The 21,614-nt window shown below is 41.8% G+C and overlaps 1 protein-coding gene across 21 annotated transcripts in view; it reads right to left on the reverse strand.

Moving 5' to 3' along the window:
- Positions 1-21,614, reverse strand: part of AFDN (afadin, adherens junction formation factor) — a 228,455-nt gene that overhangs the window by 74,401 nt on the left and 132,440 nt on the right. For 13 of the 21 annotated variants that reach the window (XM_034765202.1, XM_034765207.1, XM_034765206.1 and 10 more), the window contains 4 exons: positions 14,074-14,135; positions 12,319-12,524; positions 9,032-9,052; positions 8,133-8,278 (listed from right to left, as the gene is read on the reverse strand). In XM_034765202.1, coding sequence (XP_034621093.1) covers positions 8,133-8,278; positions 9,032-9,052; positions 12,319-12,524; positions 14,074-14,135 — 435 coding nt within the window. The remainder of the gene's footprint in view (positions 1-8,132; positions 8,279-9,031; positions 9,053-12,318; positions 12,525-14,073; positions 14,136-21,614) is intronic. The other 8 variants (XM_034765209.1, XM_034765208.1, XM_034765204.1 and 5 more) reach the window with 1 other exon arrangement.

Consider the following 21,614-nt stretch of genomic DNA (forward strand, 5'->3'; position numbering starts at 1 on the left):
ACATTGTTAAGAAACAGGTGCCAATTTGGTTAATCTCTGTGGAGTTGCCCCAGTATAATGCAATTCTGGAAGGAGCTCGAGAGTAAAATTAACTTTATGTCATCTGACATTTGTACTTAAAGGACTACATATTATTCTAGGGTTAGTAGGTACCATAAGGAACCTTGATTATTCTAAGGCCTGGTCTACACTAGGCGTTTATGTCGAAGTTAGCGCCGTTACATCGAATTAACCCTGCACCCGTCCACACCGCGAAGGTATTTAGTTCAACATAGAGGTCTCTTTAATTCGACTTCTGTACTCCTCCCCGACGAGGGGAGTAGCGCTAAATTCGACATGGCCATGTCGAATTAGGCTAGGTGTGGATGGAAATCGACGCTAATAGCTCCAGGAGCTATCCCACAGTGCACCACTCTGTTGACGCTCTGGACAGCAGTAAGAGCTCGGATGTTCTGAACTGCCACACAGGAAAAGCCCCGGGAAAATTTGAATTTGAATTCCTTTTCCTGTCTGGCCAGTTTGAATCTCATTTCCTGTCTGGACATCGTGGCGAGCTCAGCAGCACTGGCAACGATGCAGAGCTCTCCAGCACTGATGGCAGTGCAATCTCAGAATAGAAAGAGGGCCCCAGCATGGACTGATCGGGAAGTCTTGGATCTCATCGCTGTGTGGGGCGATGAGTCCGTGCTTTCCGAGCTGCGATCCAAAAGACGGAATGCAAAGATCTATGAGAAGATCTCTAAAGACATGGCAGAGAGAGGATACAGCCGGGATGTAACGCAGTGCCGCGTGAAAATCAAGGAGCTGAGGCAAGGCTACCAGAAGACCAAAGAGGCAAACGGACGCTCCGGATCCCATCCCCAGACATCCCGTTTCTACGAGGCACTGCATTCCATCCTCGGTGCGGCCGCCACCACTACCCCACCACTGACTGTGGACTCCGAGGATGGGATAGTGTCCACGGCCGGATCCTCGGAGATGTTCGCGGACGGGGAAGATGAGGAAGGAGATGAGGAGGACGAGGCAGTCGACAGCGCTCACAACGCTGATTTCCCCGACAGCCAGGATCTCTTCATCACCCTTACAGAGATCCCCTACCAACCCTCCCCAGCCGTTACCCCGGACACAGAATCTGGTGAAGGATCATCCAGTAAGTGTTGTAAACATCTAAACATTTATTTGTAACAGAACATGAATATTAACAATTTAAAAAATGGGTTTCTCATGATTAGTTTGATTAACTTTACGGTTCAGTCATGGGCAGTGCAACTATTGAAAAAAAATCTAGCAATGTCCGGTTTTGCATGATTGTCCTGCCCAAGCCGCTCTACTGTTTAGTCCCTGCTACTGCAGCTACAGTAAGATGCGGTCTATATGTCCGGGGATGGAGCAGAAATCCTCCTGGGACATCTCAAGGAAGCTCTCCTGCAGGTAATTTGAAATCCGCTGCATTAGGTTCTTGGGGAGAGCGGCCTTATTGGGTCCTCCGTAGTAGGACACGTTGCCGCGCCACGAGACTAGCAAGTACTCCGGAATCATTGCTTGGCACAGCATGGCGGCATACGGCCCTGGTCTTTGGAGGCTTTCCCGGAGCATTCTCTGTCTGTCGCTCTCAGAGATCCTCATGAGGGTGATGTCGCTCATGATGACCTGCTTTGAATGAGGTAGGGGAATGTTAGTGTTGGGACTGCTTTACCGTTCCTTTACAGAACTGTAACCGCTGGTTTGCAGCCACGCGGTGGAGGCGGGAGAGGGGCAGCCGAAAGGGATCGTTCCCGGGGACAGCCGCGAGGGTGTGGCACAGGAGCAGACTTCCTGCTTGCCGGATTGCTGGCAGCAGGGACCGACATTGATTTCAATATGAAATGAGGCCATTGCTAATATTAAAGTTTTAAGCTGCCACGAATCTACGGCTTACCATGTCTGCGTGCAAGAGCAATTCCGTTGTCCTGACACGGTTCTCAAATGTGGTCCGCAAAACCCCAGACACTGAATGCGAAGGCCGAGAATTCGACCTTGTGCTGAGTGCGCATGTGATAGGTGCTGTGCATGGTCCTGTTCACAGAGAAAGACTATGTTCTTTGTTCACAACTACATTTATCTTTCTGAGGAATTCACTCCCTTTTTCCCATTCCCACAGCCCCATCTGCGACTGTCTCACAACCTAGCCTGTCATCACACTCCCAGAGGCTAGGGAGGATTAGGCATAAGAAGAAGAGGACACGGGAGGACATGTTCTCAGAGCTTATAGCCTGCTCCAGAGCCCAGGCAGCACAGCAGACCCAGTGGCGGGAGAACTTGACCCGAATGCACCAAGCCAACATGGATCGGGAGGAGAGGTGGCGTCAGGAAGACCAGCAGGCGACTCAAACCCTGCTTGGACTACTGAGGGAGCAAACGGACACACTCCGGCGCCTTGTGGATGTTCTGCAGGAACGGAGGCAGGAGGACAGAGCCCCGCTGCAGTCCATCTCTAACCGCCCTCCCCCGCCACCAAGTCCCATACTCCCCTCACCCAAAGTGCACAGAAGGAGAGGCAGCAGAGTCCCTGCTAACTCTCACTCCACCCCTGCAGAGAGCTCGAGCAGCAGAAGGCTCTCATTCCCCAAAGTTTGACAAGTTCTTTCCTTCCCGCCTGACACAAGCCCCCGTCCAAGTTTCACTTCCCAGTTCCATGTGTAGTTGATAATAAAAAATATGTTTCTGTTAACTACTGTTTCGATCATGTTCTTTTGGAGGAGGGGGGGGAAAGGGGGTTGGTAATTGGACAGGACAGTCACCTTTGGCAGGGTACATAGTCGGGGGCAGGCACAGCAGCAGGGCACATACATAGTGCAGTGATGCAGTGACTACTTACCCTGGTTAGTCTGGGAGGTTGTTTTCATGTTATGTGGTGGGGGGTGGGTTGCTCTGTGACTTTGTGGCAGGGGAGGGCAGTTAGAGATCTTAAGCGGCGGTCCTTAGGCAGGATCACAGAGCCACACAGCAGGGGATCTGTAACCGTCCTCCCCCTGCCACAAAGTCACATAGACCCCCCATACACACAGTCCCTATCAGGAGGGGTGACAGGCTCCGTTGAAACAACCATCCCACCGCAGCGGAGCCTGTCAGTCCTTGAGTTTAGAAGCTGCATTCGCGCGACTACACTACACCCGCTCCGCACCACAGTCTGCGTCCCAGTTTTAAAAAATTCCCGCGAAAACAGTATTAAAGAAAACGGTGTGCTTTAACAAAGTAGAACTATTTTTATTTTGAAACGTGTGTTGGAAGTGGGGTGAAGGGGGTATGTAACTGGATAGGATAGTCAACATGAACTGGGTAAAGAAACGGGGGCAGGTTCGGCTTCTCTGTACACAAACTTTAAAGTCACAGGTTACCCTGCTCACTCAGGAACTTTGCTTTCAAAGCCTCCCGGATGCACAGCGCTTCCCGCTGGTCTCTTCTAATCGCCCGGCTGTCTGGCTGTGAGTAATCAGCAGCCAGGCTATTTTCCTCAACCTCCCACCCCGCCATAAAGGTCTCCCCCTTGCTCTCACAGAGATTGTGGAGCACACAGCAAGCTGCTATAACAATGGGGATATTGGTTTCGCTGAGATCACAGCGAGTCAGCAAGCTTCTCCATCTCCCCTTGAGACGTCCAAAAGCACACTCCACCACCATTCTGCACCTGCTCAGCCGGTAGTTGAAGAGTTCTTTTTCAGTGTCCAGGGCACCTGTATAGGGCTTCATGAGCCAGGGCATTAGCGGGTAGGCTGGGTCCCCGAGGATGACTATAGGCATCTCCACATCCCCAACAGTTATTTTGTGGTCCGGGAAGTAAATACCTTGCTGCAGCCGTCTAAACAGACCAGAGTTCCTGAAAACACGAGCGTCATGAACCTTGCCCGGCCATCCCACGTAGATGTTGGTAAAACGTCCCCTGTGGTCCACCAGTGCTTGCAGCACCATGGAAAAGTAGCCCTTTCTGTTAATGTACTGGCTGGCCTGGTGTTCCGGTGCCAGGATAGGGATGTGAGTTCCATCTATGGCCCCACCGCAGTTTGGGAATCCCATCGCTGCGAAGCCATCTATGATCGCCTCCAAGTTTCCCAGGGTCACTACCTTTGGCAGCAGTACATCAACGATTGCCTTGGCTACTTGCATCACAACAACCCCCACGGTAGATTTGCCCACCCCAAACTGGTTCGCGACTGACCGGTAGCTGTCTGGCGTTGCAAGCTTCCAGAGGGCTATGGCCACTCGCTTCTGGACAGTCAGGGCTGCTCGCATCCGGGTGTCATTGCGCTTCAGGGCAGGGGACAGCAACTCACAAAGTTCAAGGAAAGTTCCCTTCCGCATGCGGAAGTTTCGCAGCCACTGTGATTCATCCCAGACCTGCAGCACTATGCGGTCCCACCACTCAGTGCTTGTTTCCCGTGCCCAGAATCGCCGTTTCACAGCATCAACATGACCCATTGCCACCGTGATGTCCTCGGCGCTGGGTCCCCTGCTTTCTGAGAGGTCTGTGCTACTCTCAGACTTCAGGCCATCACCGCGTTGACGTAGCCTCCTCGCCTGACTTTTCTGCATCTGCCTCAGGGCAACCTGTATGATAAGCTGCGAGGCGTTGAGAGCGGCCACAACTGCAGCGATGGTTGCAGCGGGCTCCATGCTCACAGTGCTGTGGCGTCCGCGCTGTCAATGACTGGAAAAGTGCGCAAAATGATTTCCTGCCGGCGCTTTCAGGGAGGGAGGGAGGGCGGGAGTGATGGACGGATGACGACAGTTACCCAAAAGCACCCTGGCCCCTTTTTTTTTTACCCAGAAGGCATTTGCGGCTCCACCCAGAATTCCAATGGGCGGCGGGGACTCCGGGAACTGTGGGATAGCTGCCCTCAGTGCACCGCTTCCAGTGTCGACGCTTTCCCCGTTAGTGTGGACTCACAAAGTCGAATTACTGTCCTTAGTGTGGACACACACGTTCGACTTTGCAATATCGATTCCAAAAATTCGATTTAAGTAAAATCGAACTACTCTCGTAGTGTAGACAAGGCCTAAGAAGCAATAGCTGTACAGAACCCTGATAGTGACTAAAAAAAGTGTTCTTCAGTGGAAATAAAAATCCAGTCCAATGACTGAGAATTGGTATACTGGTCTGGCTGCACTGCTAGCGATATAAAGGATCTTCTTTAAGAAAAATTGTATAGATTATTCACTGATATATGGGCAGACTTTATAGAAACAGCAGAATGAACTGTAGGTCAGTTTATGACTCCTTCCAGTGCCTTCGCCTCACTTCCTCCCCTTCTTCAGTTTCTTTCCATCACCTTCTCATATTTTTATTCCCTTTTGTGTGTCTATTTCATCTTGTATGTAAAAGTTAATACACCTGAAAGTTTTATCCTCCGTATGGTCATTTCTGCTACCTTTTTTTAAAATATTAGATAAAAATTAAAACACATTTTTGCAGCCATGTACATGTTAATTATGCATCTTATTTTGCATACTTCCAAAGTAAAAAAGTATAAGCAACCTGCTGTAAAAATTATAAAATGCCTAACTCAGTCTTATGCTTATGACTATATCTGAACCAAAATAATACTTGAAATGAAACAGTGTGACCAAAATCTAATACAAATTTTCTAGAAACATGCAACTAATAATTCAGCAAGCATTAAGAAATGTAGAGAAGATTTTTTGGACATCTGAGACTGAAACTTTGAAATACTCATTTATGTGAATGTCATGAATGAATTTAATTAAAGGGAGTTTTTGTCAGGCTAAAATTGACCCATAATTTGTGAAAATAACCTTACATAAAAATGTAGACCGATTTTTTTTAAAATTCCAGTGAAAGTACTGTAAAAGAACAATGTCTCTAAGTATTATTTACGATCCAAACATTCTAGCACTGAGCTAGCATATGAGAACCTGATATTGTGTAGCTTTTTATATTGTTTATTCTTTGCATTTCACTCAGCTTGGAGAAACCAAGGGAAAGGTACACTTGATTTTTAAAATTCTTTCAGTTTTATATTAATGACTTTTTTTCTAAACATGGTTTTTCAGCCAGAGAGTTTTTCATTCATAACATCATTTTTGTGTGTTGTAGAATGCTAAAATTCAAACCCAACTATTTGACTGGAATCAAGCTGCAATATTTTCCTCAAGTCTTTATGTAATGATATTTTATGGCTTCCTTAAATAAAGTATGACATCCCTATCTTCTTGTTCCATCTTAAAACATTTCTAATAATGGAAAGTACCTGATTTTTAAAAATTTCATTGCAAAATAATTTCAACAAGTTCTGGTACACTTTTTGATGATACCAATGAATTAACATTTTTTTAAGAGCAGACAATTTTTTATGTTGCTAATATTTCATACAGTTGTGTAGTGGTAAAAAGTGGATAAACTAAACTAAACTCCATATTCCCCCTATCAGAAGTGGGTAAATTCTGTTCACCTGCATTTACTCTCAATTACACTACTGTATTCATGTGTCATAAATGAAAAAGAAAATATTCAAGTTACATGGAGTTAGTACTAGTCTCCTGGAAGCTTAGAAGTTACAATGGGAGGATAAAATATATCCAAAAAGATGGTGACTGCGTGTGAATAACTGTTGTAGTTAGAACCAATTAAGCTACAGGGAAAAAAAAAATATGGTCATTCTTTCTCAGTCATAAAAAATCTGTACATTATGCAAGCTAATGTATGAAGACAACAGAAAGTCACTTGGAAGATCTGTACACAAGCATTTCGAGACGGTAATGCAAAACACTGATCTAGGAGAAATTCTAGCTTGACTGAACAACCACTAAGCAACTTATGTTTAATATTGATCTCCACAGTTGATTGTTATAAGTTGCTATTACAAGCATCATTACTTACCTGTAGTAATTGCTATCTGAAAATAATGTTCTGCATGGATCCATTTTCATGGGTCTGATGTCTTTGCCCACAAATCAGAGAATATACTAGGTAATGGCAAAGTTTAGAAGCCCACAGATAAGGTCACGTTCCATAACTGAATACATATATACTCACTCTCTAGCCCCAGGCCATCAGTCCCCCCGCCCCTTTTAAATAATGTGGTACATCACCACCTGATCTGCCAGACATGCCTTCATAACCCTAAAGCCAATCTTAAGAAACAGAAACCCTTCCCTCCAAACTAAATTTTGAATATTTAATGCTGTTGTAAAATCTGTCTTACTATTTGATGCTGAAACTTGAAAACTCCTTCAGACCTTATCTACACTCCTAGGTTATTTGAGCAATTATCTTAGACATCAGATGGCCAGAAAGGCGGAAAGGGGGAAGGGGGGGAGAGAGGAATCACCAATGTAAAGCTTTGGAGGAGGATCAAACAAAAATACATAGTACAGGAAATTATGGAACGAGATAGCTCCAGCCATTATTATGGGCTAATACAATGCATGGCTGCTGCAGATAACTACTGATTAATCCACAAAACCTATCTAGGGATTAAGCCATATATATGGCTGCAGATACTGACCAAAATGTCAAACAAATACACCTCTACCCCGATACAACGCGACCTGATATAACACGAATTCGGATATAACGCAATAAAGCAGCGCTCCATGGGGGTGGGGCTGCACACTCTGGTGGATCAAAGCAAGTTCGATATAACGCAGTTTCACCTATAACGCGGTAAGATTTTTTGGCTCCCGAGGACAGCATTATATCGGGGTAGAGGTGTATGTAGTTAATAGCAACTTTGATTGGTATTTCAACATTTTCATGATCAGATGTGTAAAAATTTGGCTAGCTACTGTACACAATTACAAGATACGTATATAGATTTAAACAAATCGAGTTAGCACCTAACCACTCAGAAGGGCAGGATCTCTGTAGAATTTGCTTAGCAAGGAACACGAGAAAGTGATGCAATTTACATTCTCACTACAGCCCAAACGATCCATCTCAATGAAATAACTAAAAATTGAATGCTTGTCCACTCCCTATGCATTTCTTTAACTGGTTTCAATATAACTAAAGAATCATGACATCTAGAACTTTTGAAAAGTACTGCGCACTTTTTCTAAGTATAGAAATAAAGCCTAATACTTCCATATGGCAAATATACAAAAGAAACAAAATTCTGAAAAAAAAAATCCCTTACTTGAAAGCCATTTGAACCAAATGTGCCAGAACATCTTGCGCATCTAAAGTAATTCGGCTAAGGTCTCGGTCTTGCTTAATGAAATTGAGCAATTCAGATGCATTTGCCATCCAAAAGGCAAGTGCCCCAGCAATATTCTTCTGCTTCTGTAAGTAAAAAGAGAAGTAGCAAACAATATAGGGCAGGTCCTTTCTGATCAGAAATTATTAGATTAAGAGCTCCAAAGATAGACCAGTACATTTCCCATTTCAAACATACCTCAGATACCAGATATTTGCAAAATATTTTTCTATATATAACAAATGATAATACTGCAATTCTTCCAACAAATAAGTTACATTTTAAATATATACAGTATGTACAAAATTCTGTCCAGTTGCCATTAGTGAAATCAATGGAATAATGGCATTAGCATCTAGTTATGCAATGCTAAAAGATTAGCTGTATGCATTATCTGGTAATCTGCGTGTGCGTAAGCACATATTAGCTGTTACCCACTGCCACCCTGATACTGCTAGTCACTGGCTTTGACACCAGGCAGCTCAGTATCGAGTACTGATCTATCTCACCATCTCCCGACCACAAATGCCAGGCTAGGCAACCTCAGATGAGATCCAAAGAATAGGAACCACAGACAAAAAAAAAAAAAAAAGAAAAAGGGAAGAAAAAGAACTTTGGTCATTTCATATCCACACTGAAGTGCGTTAAGCAGAAATTATGGAATGCCGATAAAGGTTGCACAGTCAAAAAGAATTTTAGTACTGCATGTTCCAGTTGCTGAATGAGTGTTATGAACTGTTCAGTCCAGCTGTTTGAATATTGTATTTTGACATGGAAGCAGCATGAGAAACTGAGCTAAGCCAACATAGCTAGGATCAGTTCCCAGCAGTATATCCTACCTGATCAACCTGGTCTACCTCCTGGAGAAAAACGGACGAAGGAAATCAAACAGAATAGAAGAAAGAAACTTGTGAACAATCATGGTAGTTTTAGAAATCAGACACTAAATATGAAGGTATAACACTTATGTTCACAGATACACCTAAATATATTTCATCAGTGGCTGACACACAACTGAGACCACTTATATTTTAGGTAGACCCAGTAATATGACAGCAAAGAACCAAAGTGCTAATTAGTTCAAGGAATGCCCTTGAACCACAAGCTGTTTCAGAGTCAGTGCAACAGACTTCCTGCAGAGCATCCGCCAAGTCTCTCTGTAGCAGAATGAATGCTAATTCCAGAGAGCTTGCCCACACATAACTGAAATGAAGACAATGTACAAACACAAACAGGGACAAAAGGAAAATTTAAAAAATAAAATACAAAGTGGGAAACAGATTAATACATGGTTTTCAATTTAAAACAATGGTTTGAGGTTTTTTTAACACAACGAAAAATACTGAGTCAAATAAAATATTGCACTAAACTTACAAAATTCTGCAACATGCAACCTACACTAACTATATTTTGCCTTCTGCTATTCCAATATAGATTTTACTTCATTACTTGACTTTTTCAGACCCTTCCATAAAAGTACTCCCCATCATATGAAATCTTAATATTTTGTGCTGTTTATCATTTTTACCACCAAAGATTCTGAAAATACTTGACAAAATTTTAAGATAGTAGCTTTTGGAAATTACACTAGAAGTCTCTTTATAATTCTGATCGGCAAAAATCAGAATTTTGACCAGTATCTCCTCTTCCCAGTCCCTGGCACAGATGTTTGTGTGCTTTCCTCCTCTAGCTTCTCCATTTGGCTCCAGTGATCTCATCCCATCTACTTCTCTTGCCCCACTCGCTGTACAAATATGGTCTAGAGTGCCTCTCCTCCAACTGCATCCTGTATATCTCTCCAAACCAGCTTCCACCAACGGCTCTCAAAGTCTCCAATGAACTCTTTCTGGTCAAAGCTCAGAATTAACATACTCTGTCTTTATCCTCCTTAACCATGCTCCTCCTGAAATCTTGTCCCTCACTTGGCTACCTTTCCTGGTTCTTCTCCTACCTCTGTAATCACTCGTTCAGAGGATTATCCTCATCCTCCCTCTTCTATGGTGGGGAGAGGGGTGGTTTACACAGGGCTCAATCCTTGATTCCCTCTTCTCCCTTCAGGCCTTGTCTCAGAGTGATCTCATTCATAATTTCAGCTATCATCTCTACGCTGATGTGTCTCAGATCTACCTCCCCACTCCTGACTTTCCTCCTTCCACCAAAACTGAAGTATCACCTTTTCTCTGACTCCTCACGGATGTCTAGCCACCAACTTAAACTTAACATGGCCAAAACAGAGCTCTTCATCTTTGCCCCTCAAACCCTCCCCCTGCTGCTGCTCCTCTCAGTCACTGTGGAAAACAGTACCATCTTCCCTGTCACTCATGCCCAAACCTGGACAACATCTTTGACTCAGGCCTCTCTGTAGATGTTCACACCCAGACCATATCTAAAGCCCGCAACTTCATCCTGAATAACGTGTGTAAAATCAAGCCTTTCCTCTCCATTCATACAGCTAAGTCTCTTATTTAGGATCTCCTTATTTCTATCATTTCTGCTGCAACATTCTCCTCTGTGGCCAAGATGAATTCCCTCTTTGTCCACCTACATCCATTCAAAATTCTGCTGAAAAGATCATTTTCCTGGCTCACCACTTCAATCATCATCACTCATTGAATCCTTCAACTTGCTACCCCTACATCACCACATCAAACTAATTGTCTTCACTTTTAGGGCTTCTCAGGGTCTATGAATGCCCCATTTATTATCCCTTATTGTTTTGAGACATCAGCCTCTGTCCGCATTCTTCAAATGTTAAGTCCTGATTTCCCTTTTATAAAAAAGTTCTTACAAACACTACTGCACTTTCTCCAATGCCACCTTATGCACGGGAGAAGCATTTTGTAAATATCTGCAAAGCCACCTCATTGTTCTCCTCCCTTCTTAAAATTCTTATTCACTGTAATGCCTACGAAAGTTTAACAGTTGGTTTGCTGTGACCAGTTTTTCATGCTGACCAGCAATTTCATTAAGCTCCATCTATTTGTTTTATCTGTTTTTTATAGTTGTACACTTAAGATTGCAAGCTCTTTTGGGGCAGGGATTATGTCTCTTTGTTATGTTTGTACAATGCCTAGCACAATGGGGGCCCTGAGCCTCTAGGCACCAATGAAATATGTAAATCATAATACACAAATGTAAGTATATAACAATAATTCATTTATTGATAATTTTTAAGAAAACACTATGTAATCTTGTGTTTTATGTATTGTAAAGAATATGGATTTTAATGCTCCTGCTGAGAAAAATCTGCAACTGATGAGTTAGGGCTATTAGTAATAACACAAAATATTATAACTACTTTCTCAGGATATTATGGTAAAATTAAATACAGTAGAAGCATATTTCAACAAGATTTTCCTGTCTAGATTTCAAAGTCAAGACTGTGGATATGATCCTGCATTCCTTGTAAAAGCAAGAATCCCATAGGCTTCATTGGGATTTTTATATGTGCAAGGAATGCAGGATCAGGTTTCATATTATATACTAAAACTTTTACCCTGATATTTTAAATTTCTCTTTGTGCAAGACGTGTCGGTATCAAATCAGTATATTTGAGAAAAAAATCAAATAAAAATACTAAACGCTGTAATATCTTTGTGTGTACGTAGTAAGAGGAACAGGACCAAAGTTCAATAATTACATTCCTTTTTTAAGCTAAGTATTTTCTATACAACACTCAATTGATCAATGTAAATCCCTGTATTTATAAGGCATTACTAAAAAATCAATTACAAGTCACATCAGAATTGGTTGAGAATCAAAAATAATTAATGGAAAGACTGATTTTAGAACTGTTTGGGGTGTGGTGGGTTTTTTGTTTTGTTGGTTTTTTGCTATGGGGAATGGGGCAACAATGTGGAGATGGAAAAAATCACCTTTACTCTCCTCATATAGGTCTTTATCAATGGAATAATGGCATTAGCATCTAGTTATGCAATGCTAAAAGGGAATTTAGTTTACTATCTCACAAGAAAAAAAAACTTTACAAGAGAAATAAATACATTACAAGCTGATGCTCAGCAACCTTTTGAGTGAAACCCTAGAGCGGGGGGAAAAAGACTTTTCTGAAGAAATTTATGTATATATTTTAAATTCCTTTGACTTGTCTCTGCAGATCAAAACTCACCTGTATAACTCCTTCCATCATGCTCACCATCTTGTTGACTATTGCAATGACTTTGTGAGTACGCTCAGTAGGACTGATGTCAGGTCTGTACTGGTTTGACAATACATACCGACATGTCATGTACAACACATAAGTAGGCGATAATTTAAAATGAACTGTCGAGCTGTTGGTATAATTAATAATGGCAGATAAGAAGGCATCTTCAGCTGTGGAAACAGGAAAAAAAAGTCACCCGAGGATTGGAAGAATAAAATAAAACTTCATAATTCAATGAAGGTAAGTTTCTTTTGTTTTATTTAGCTCATATGTTCCTAACTGTCTAAACTATGCACTGCAACTACTAAAGTAGGACAATAAATCATCCAGATATAAGCTGAGAGACTTTATGTAGGAGGAAATAGCTCTACGTTATTTCGCATTTATGTACAGTAGAACCTCAGAGTTATGAACACCAAAGTTATGAACTGACCCGTCAACCACACACCTCATTTGGAACCAGAAGCATGCAATCAGTTGAGACAAAAACACCCAACAAAAACAGTACTCTGCTAAACCTAAACTACTAAAAAAATTAGGGAAAGTTTAAAAAAGATTTAACAAGGTAAGAAAACTATCTGCACTGGTTTCATTTAAATGAAGATGGTTAAAAGCAGCATTTTTCTTATGCATTGTAAAGTTTGAAAGCTGTATTAAGTCAAAATTCAGTTGTAAGCTTTTGAAAGAACGATCATAACATTTGTTCAGAATTACAGACATTTCAGAAAAACAGTGAGGCGTCCGGTGGCACCTTAAAGACTAACAGATTTATTTGGGCATAAGCTTTCATGGGTAAAAAAACACATTTCTTCAGATGCACAAAAACGTGGGGTTTTTACCCACAAAAACTTATGCCCAAATAAATCTGTTAGTTTTTAAAGTGCCACCGGACTCCTCATTGTTTTTGTGTATACAGACTAACACAGCTACCCCTCTTATACTAGACATTTCAGAGTTACGAACAACCTCCATTCCCAAAGTGTTCGTAACTCTGAGGTTCTACTGTATCAAGTTAACTACTCCAGGGACAGTACTGTTCTTTAATAAAATAAAATACAATTTCCCTTTTCACTGTGCCTTTACAAAAAGCTCTCTTACAGTACATTTCGGTCAGAACAGTTTCTCTATTTGCTCATCAAATGTCCAATTTACAGTGCTGTGAGGTTTCAGACAATCACTGGCCTGAAATTTTCTTATACAACTGGAAGTTTTTAAAAATCCATAATAATGAGGCATAGCCAAGAGTCTACAATATTTTTGACAGTAAAAAAAACTATCAAAGCTAACGTTTTACTGGATACCCTTTATGGAATATTAACTCAACTGGCCTTTTGACCAAGATCTAGTTTATTATTAACTTACAAGCCAATATATGTGGAACTTTTTATAAGGGGGATGGTTTCAATCTGATATCTCTTTTCTATTAACAACTCTGGTTCTATTTTAATTTATTTTGGAGACAGGGAATTCCAATGTGCTTGCAATAAACTACATAGGGACCCATCTACTACTTGAATAATTTTTCTCCCCTATCCACCAAGCCAGCCATATTGGTAAAATAAATACCTCTTTTTAAGTGATTTCCAAACTTTACTGCTAAGTTTCCTTTTGAGTTTTTAAAGTGATTGACTTTAACAAAAAAAAAAAAGTTCAGTTTTTTACCTTGTTATATTTAATATTTTATTTTAAACTATAGTTAAAGCTTTATTAAATACTCACAACTTTCCTTGAATTCGATGCTTGCAGGTAATATCAGTTCTGGCCCAACCATGTCCTGAGGTCTAAAGGAAGAGGGTATATATTCAAAAAAACCAATTCACATAGATAAAGTTAATTCAGCTATCAAATGATGTGTTCTTCTCCAAGAGCTTTGTTTTTGAACCTTTATACAACATTTTCCAGAAAAAGTGTATACTGTAAATATGCTTTCCTTTTATTCAACTGCTTCCTCCCACCCCTTTTAAATTCACACACTGTACTTGCTTGCAAGACAACAGATCACAATAAACCTGAATTGTGGCGTATATTATTAATGAATGTCCTCCTTTTCACAGTATGCTATAATGATCAAGTCAGTCTGCCACCTGCCATTGACATGACTCAAATATCACTATTAAAAAAAACCAACTCAGGGATACATGGAGAAAAAGTTAATCAAAGTCAGCCTAAAGAGCTAGCCTAGTTGTAAAGATATACTAAACGAGCTGTTATGAAGCAACTACACCAGCCATTTTAGAAGCAGCTTGGGAATCCATTTCCTATTTCTAAGGGTACGTCTTCACTACCTGCCGTATCGGCAGGTAGCAATCGATTTATCCGGGATCGATATATCGATCCCTGAACGCGCTCACCGCCAACTCCGGAACTCCACCAGAGCGAGCAGCGGTAGCGCAGTCGACGGGGGAGCCGCGGCCATCGATTCCGCGCCGTCTGGACTCCAGGTAATTCGATCCAAGATACTTCGACTTCAGCTACGCTATTAGTGTAGCTGAAGTTGCGTATCTTGGATCGATCCCCCCCCCCCAGTGTAGACCAGCCCTAAGAGTGATGAATCAAGTTCCCCTTAACCTTCATCTAACTTAAATTACAGTGCTATCCTGCGAAGTGACTCTAAAGTTGGCATTATAGGGTTTAGTGTTTACTGCCTTAATGATTTCTTTATCATATATGTCAAGTTCGCAATTCAACTGGCTTTTTTAACTGTCAGACTTACAAATTTAATCTAGGATCTAAAAGTCAAGCTAGGTACTTTTCTTCTTATGCATCATATTAAAATATTCTCTCATGCTCTCAGTGACAATTGTGTTACACCTTTGTCTCTGATGGTTCACATAGGTTTAACTGTTTGGACCTCAGTAAATGCTTCTGTTAATGATACATAAGACAGAAGAAAACCCAGCTTACTTGCAGTGGTAATACAAGTAGTGGTACTTTATAGTGGTAATGAAAATGGCCCATTTCCAGCAACTGACAAGGAGATATGAGGAACTGTAATGGGGGTGGGGGTGGGAATAAGCATGGGGAAATAGTTTTACTTTGTGTAATGGATGGGCCATCATCATATAATATAAACTCATATTTCCTTGCTGGAAATGGGCCATTTTCATTACCACTACAAACAGTTTTTTTCCCCTCTCCTGCTGATAAAAGCTCACCTTAACTGATCACTCTCCTTATCGTATGTATAGTAACACAGTAACACCCATTGTTTCGTGTGTGTGTGTGTGTGTGTGTGTGTGTGTGTGTGTGTGTGTGTGTATATCTCTTCCTACTGTATTTTGCACTACATGCATCCGATGAAGTAGGCTGTAGCCCACGAAAGCTTATGCTCAAATAAATTTGTTAGTCTCTAAGATGCCACAAGTACTTCTGTTCTTTCAGCAGCACAGGTTACCATGTACTCCTCCCAGAATCGTAGAGCATAGAATGTTTCTACGCCCCCCCCCACCCCATCATCTCCATCCCTGAGGTTATCGCAGATTAGAAGGCGAAAAAACCGCACTTGCAATGACATGTTTTCTGAGCTCAAGCAGTCCTCTGGCACTTATAGGGTACAGCTTAATGCATGGAGGCATTCAGTGACAGAGGCCAGGAAAGAATTAAGTGAGTGTGAAGAGCAGAGGCAGGATGCGATGCTGAGTCTAATGGGGGAGCAAACGGACATGATGAAGCGTGTGTTGGAACTGCAGGAAAGCCAACAAGAGCACAGACCCCCTCTGCATCCACTGTATAACTGCCTACCCTCCTCCCCATGTTCCATAGCCTCCTCACCCAAGAACGCCGAGGGGAGGCTCTGGGGCACCCAACCACTCCACTAAAGAGGATGGCCCAAGCAACAGAAGGCTGTCATTCAAACAGTTTGATTTTTGGTGTAGCTACAATAAGCAATGTGGCCTTGTCCTTCCCTCCTCCCCCACACCACCTGGGCTACCTTGTTCGTTATCAATTTTTTTGTTTTAAATTAAGAAAGAATGTACGGTTTCAAAACAATAGCTACTTTATTTGGAAGGGGGAAGGGTGGTTGGCTTACAGGGAATTAAAATCAACAAAGGGGGTGGGTTTGCATCAAGGAGAAACACACACAACTGTCACACCGAAGCCTTGCCAGACATGAAACTGATTTTCGAAGCCTCTCTGATGTGCAGCGCGCCTTGCTGTGCTCCTCTAATCGCCCTGGTGTCTGGCGTGAAACGATTGTCTGCCGCTGCTTTCACCGAGGGAGGGGCGACTGACGACATGTACCCAAAACCACCCACGACAATGTTTTTGCCCCATCAGGCATTGGGAGCTTAACCCAGAATTCCAATGGGTGGCGGAAACTGCGAGAATTGTGGGATAGCTACCCACAGAGCACCGCTCGGTAAGTCAATGCTAGCCATAGTAGTGAGGACACAATCCGCCAACTTAATGCACTTGGTGTGGACATACACAATCGACTGTATAAAATCGAATTCTAAAAACAGACTTCTATAAAATCGACCTAATTTCGTAGTGTAGACATACCCTAAGAGACAGCATCAACGCACGTCTAAAATTAGATAGACTAGCTATAGCTTGCTTTGAGAACACATGAACAATCCTTACACTTTTATACATTAAAATATTGTTCCAGCTCACCCAGAACTAAGGCAGAGACACATGATTTCATGCAGTCTATTAAATGTTTTATTATGAGGTTGCTCAGCAAAGTCATTTCAACTTTAAGGTGGTTACAGGACAAGATTGAGACAGATTTGCTGGCAGTACTACAGAAATATTGAAGTTCCATTAAATTTTGAACCAGTCAGCATTAACCATACCACCTACATAAAGGATATTTAATGGTGTTTAAGATCTCACCCCCCCCGCCGCCATTATTCACAATCTCTAAAATGTTTTATTAATTTCCCCCCATTCACATCATGAAATACATGGCTATATTTCAATTACTGTTAAGACAGCCAGCTTCAGGAAATATCAGTACTCAAGGTTCAAGGAAGAAAAAAGCTGGCCACCAAGGAGCTGGGGAGAAAGGAAATCAGAAAAAGAGGCCTGGAAGTTTATAACCATCAGAGGCAACAGGCCACGGCAGCAGCATTCTACACAGCTGGAGACAGACAATGATGTTCGGGCTGTGGCCATCAGAGTAAAGAGGACAAGGAGGAATTCCACACAGTTAGACATTTCCTTTTGATACTAGAAACATGGAAACTGTGGAAGATACCTCACAAGATCCAGCTGGTCCAAGGGAATGGAGGCCACACCTGTGGATTGCAGCTTGGCCTAATCCGTAAGAAAATCAAGCTTGTTGACAAAGTGTTCTCTAATCATCCACAGAAGACAGATGAGCCTTGTAGTGAATTCAATACTCAGAAGAATCTAGAGAACATTCTGCAAAGAATAGGCAGACAACAGGACAGCGTGCTGCCTTCCTAGAGCCAAGACACAAGACATCACTTAGATTGGATGGGGTTCTGAAGTCGATGGATGTTCATATTGGCCCTAATGATACAGCATGATGAGATGTCACAGATAATGAATGACCTCAGGGAACTTGGAAGCATGCTGAAGAAGAATATCCAACCATCTTCACTGAGATCCTTCCTGTCCCACAAGTGAAGGAAGACAGAAGGTAAATGATTCTTAAAGCAAACCACACTGGCTAGGTAAGTGGGACAGGGTGGAGGGTTTGGGGTTTTGTGCAACATTCGTTCACTTTCTACAGGGAGACAGGGCAGTATAGTTTGGATGGATCCCTTACAGAATGGTCTCCACTTCAGCATAAAGGTTATCGCAGTCTCCTCGGGGATAGGCTGGCTACAGTAGTTAGGAAGGCATAAAACTTTTTTTAATAGGGGAGGGTACAATAAAGAGGGGAAAAATGGGCACTCTTAGCACAAAAATGAGATTTTGAGAACAAAATTAATCAAGAAACCAAAGGACATGGGGAAGAAATTTTTGAACTGTCTAGACATCAAGGCTAGGTGTCTGGGTAACGAACAAGAGGAACTGGAATTGCTCATTTATAAGCATAAATTCATTTTCTAGTTGGTATTACTGAAACCTGATGGGATGATTTGCATGATTGGAACATTATAATCAATGGTTATAACCTATTTAGGAAGGATCAAATGGGCAAAAGGGGAGAGGGAGTGGCACTGGCACTCTGTCAAACAATGTCAGAATCTGTTTCCAAGTCACTCATAACTTGGAAGAAAATCATCTGGAATGCTTATGGATCAATGTCCTAACAGACAAAGCACAAGATGGGGTACTAAATGGCATTTGCACCTGCAACAGATCATCAAATTACACTAGGGAACAGGATGACTGGCTCTTTACACACCTATCTATAATGTATAGGAAAAGAAGCTGCAGAATCATGGAGGACTTCAATTTGAGTGACATATGCTGGAGAACTTATGTTGCCAGTACTAAAACATCCTTAGACTTTCTAAATAATATAGAAGACAATTTCCTAATTCTGAAAGCGTTGCTACCAACATGGTAGACCTCTCTCACTCTCTCTCTCACACACACACACACACACACACACACACCTTGTCTCTTTTAAAACACCATTTTCACAATTATGAGCCAAATCAGCTGGGAGGAAGAATTTAATCAGAAAATTGTGAATGATAATTGGGAACTGTTTAAGAACACTTTACTAGATATCCAAAAAGCCACAATCAAGGAAGAAGGCTGTTTAAAATAGATTTTCCTTTTTTTTTTTTTTTTTTAAGAGGGGAAGTGAAGGCAGTTACATAAAAAAAAAGATAAATGGAAGAAAGGGGAAACTGATAGTAATGAATATAAATCAGAAGCTAGGAATTGTAGAAAACTGATAAGGGAAGCAAAGCGAGACAAGAAGAAATCAATAGCAAGCACAGTTAAGGAATCTTTTTAAGTATATTAGGACCAAAAAGAATCCTAACAATAGTATTGATCCCTTGCTAGTTGGAAATTGTAGACTTAATATTGCAGGAAAGGCAGAAGTGTTGAATAAATATTTCTCTTCTGTATTTGGGGAAAAAGCAGATGATGTAATCATATCATATGATAATGCTCTTTCCAGTCTACTAGTATCTCTGGAGGATGTTAAACGGCAGCTACTACAGATAGACCGTTTTAAAATCAGCTGGCCAGAGAACTTGCATCCAAGAGTTTTAAAGGAACTGGCTGAGAAGCTTCTTGGACCATCATTGGTGATTTTCAGAAAGTCTTGGAACATCAAACAGGCGTGTTTCTAGTGGGGTCCCACAGGGATCAGTTCTTGGCTGTACACTATTTAACTGTTTTATTAATGACCTGGAAGACAACATCATCATCATAATGATAAGGTTTGCAGAGGACTCAAAAACTGGGTGAGTGGTTAATAATGAAGAAGACAGATCACTAATACAGCGCTATCTGGATCACTGGGTAAACCGGGTGCATACAAATAATATGCATTTTAATGTGGCAAAATGTAAATTTATACATTTAGGAACAAAGAAAGTAGATCATACTTACAGAATGGGGGACTCTATCCTGAAGAACAGTAACTCTGGAAAAGATTTGAGGGTCATTGTGGATAACAGGCTGAACATGAGCTCCCAGTGCCAAAAGGGCTAATGCAATCCTTGGATGCATAAATAAGGGAATCTTGAGTAGGAAGTAGATAGGTTAATTTACTACTGTATTTGGCACTGATGTTGACCACTACTGGAATACTGCATTTAGTTCTTGTGTCCATAATTCAAGAAGAATATTGATAACTAGGAGACAGTTCAGAAAAGAGTCATGAGAATGACTGAAGGAGCAGAAAGCCTGCCTTACAGTGATAGACTGAAGGAACTCAATCTACTTAGCTTAATATTTGATAATAAGTTCTTCAATCTAGCAGAGAAAGGTATAATATAATTGAATGGCTGGAAATTTAAGCTAGGCAATTTCAGACTGGAAGATGTAAATTTTTAAACAGTGAGTAATCAATCACTGGAACAACTTACCAAAGATTGTGGTAGATTCTGCATCATTGACAATTTCTAACTCAAGACTGGATGTTTTTCTAAACATGTTTTTCTAGGAATTATTTTGGGGAAGTACTAATGCCTGTGTTATACATGAGGTCAGACTAGATCACAATGGTCCCTTCTGGCTTCGAAATCTATGGAAGACAGTATGACTGAGAAGAACAATTTTCTATTACATACTTGTTTTCTATGAAGTGTTAATACTAGTACATTACATATAGAACTGCGCCACTTCAATTCATAAGCCATATTGTCTCCCTCGTTGAGAAATTAACCACCAACGGTGTCTTTACCCTACAAGTGCTCATTAACTAAAATGTAAAAAAACAGGAGAAAATATCTGCCAATTTCACAGGCTTCAAAAATAGCTTATGACTCAATATGACACTAACCATCTTAAATTGCTAAAAGATGGAACTAAAAGGAAGACATGGTGTAGACCAACCACTTCTCCAGTTACCCAGAATAGCCCTAGGATAAGGCTCAGCAGCAGAGTGAAAGAAGAGCTGGTAGTGGAATTCAGATAGGGACCACACATCTCTAAGAACCTCCAGTTATGGTATCAGTGAACAGCGAACCAACAGCATACCACCACCACAGACCCAACAGTATTGGTGACTGAGTCTGTGTAGATCGTAGTGTTCTCCAGGGCAGTGTACCTGGCTCCTGATACTGGAAAATGGACCAGGCTTCTGTCCATTGGTGACACCGATGGGTACCAACTTCAGGTGGACCATGGTCTTCAGAAAAAACGGTTACTCACCTTTGTAACTGTTGTTCTTCGAGATGTGTTGCTCATATCCATTCCAATTAGGTGTGCACGCGCCGCGTGCACAATCGTCGGAGAATTTTCTACCCTAGCAACACCCGGTAGGTCAGCTGTGGAGCCCCCTGGAGTGGCACCTTCATGGCACTGGATATATACCCCAGCCAACCCAGCGCCCCCTCAGTTCCTTCTTGCTGGCTACTCCGACAGTGGGGAAGGAGGGCGGGTTTGGAATGGATATGAGCAACACATCTCGAAGAACAACAGTTACAAAGGTGAGTAACCGTTTTTTCTTCTTCGAGTGCTTGCTCATATCGATTCCAATTAGGTGACTATCAAGCCTTACCTAGGTGGTGGGGTCGGAGTGAGACATTGCTGTGTGCAAAACCACTGATCCGAATGCAGCATCGTCTCTGGACTGCTGTACAAGCGCATAGTGAGCGGCAAAGGTGTGGACCGATGACCAAACCACCGCTTTACAAATGTCCTGGATCGGG

The sequence above is a fragment of the Trachemys scripta genome, chromosome 3 (genome assembly GCF_013100865.1).
Source record: "Trachemys scripta elegans isolate TJP31775 chromosome 3, CAS_Tse_1.0, whole genome shotgun sequence".
Taxonomy (NCBI): Eukaryota; Metazoa; Chordata; order Testudines; family Emydidae; genus Trachemys; species Trachemys scripta.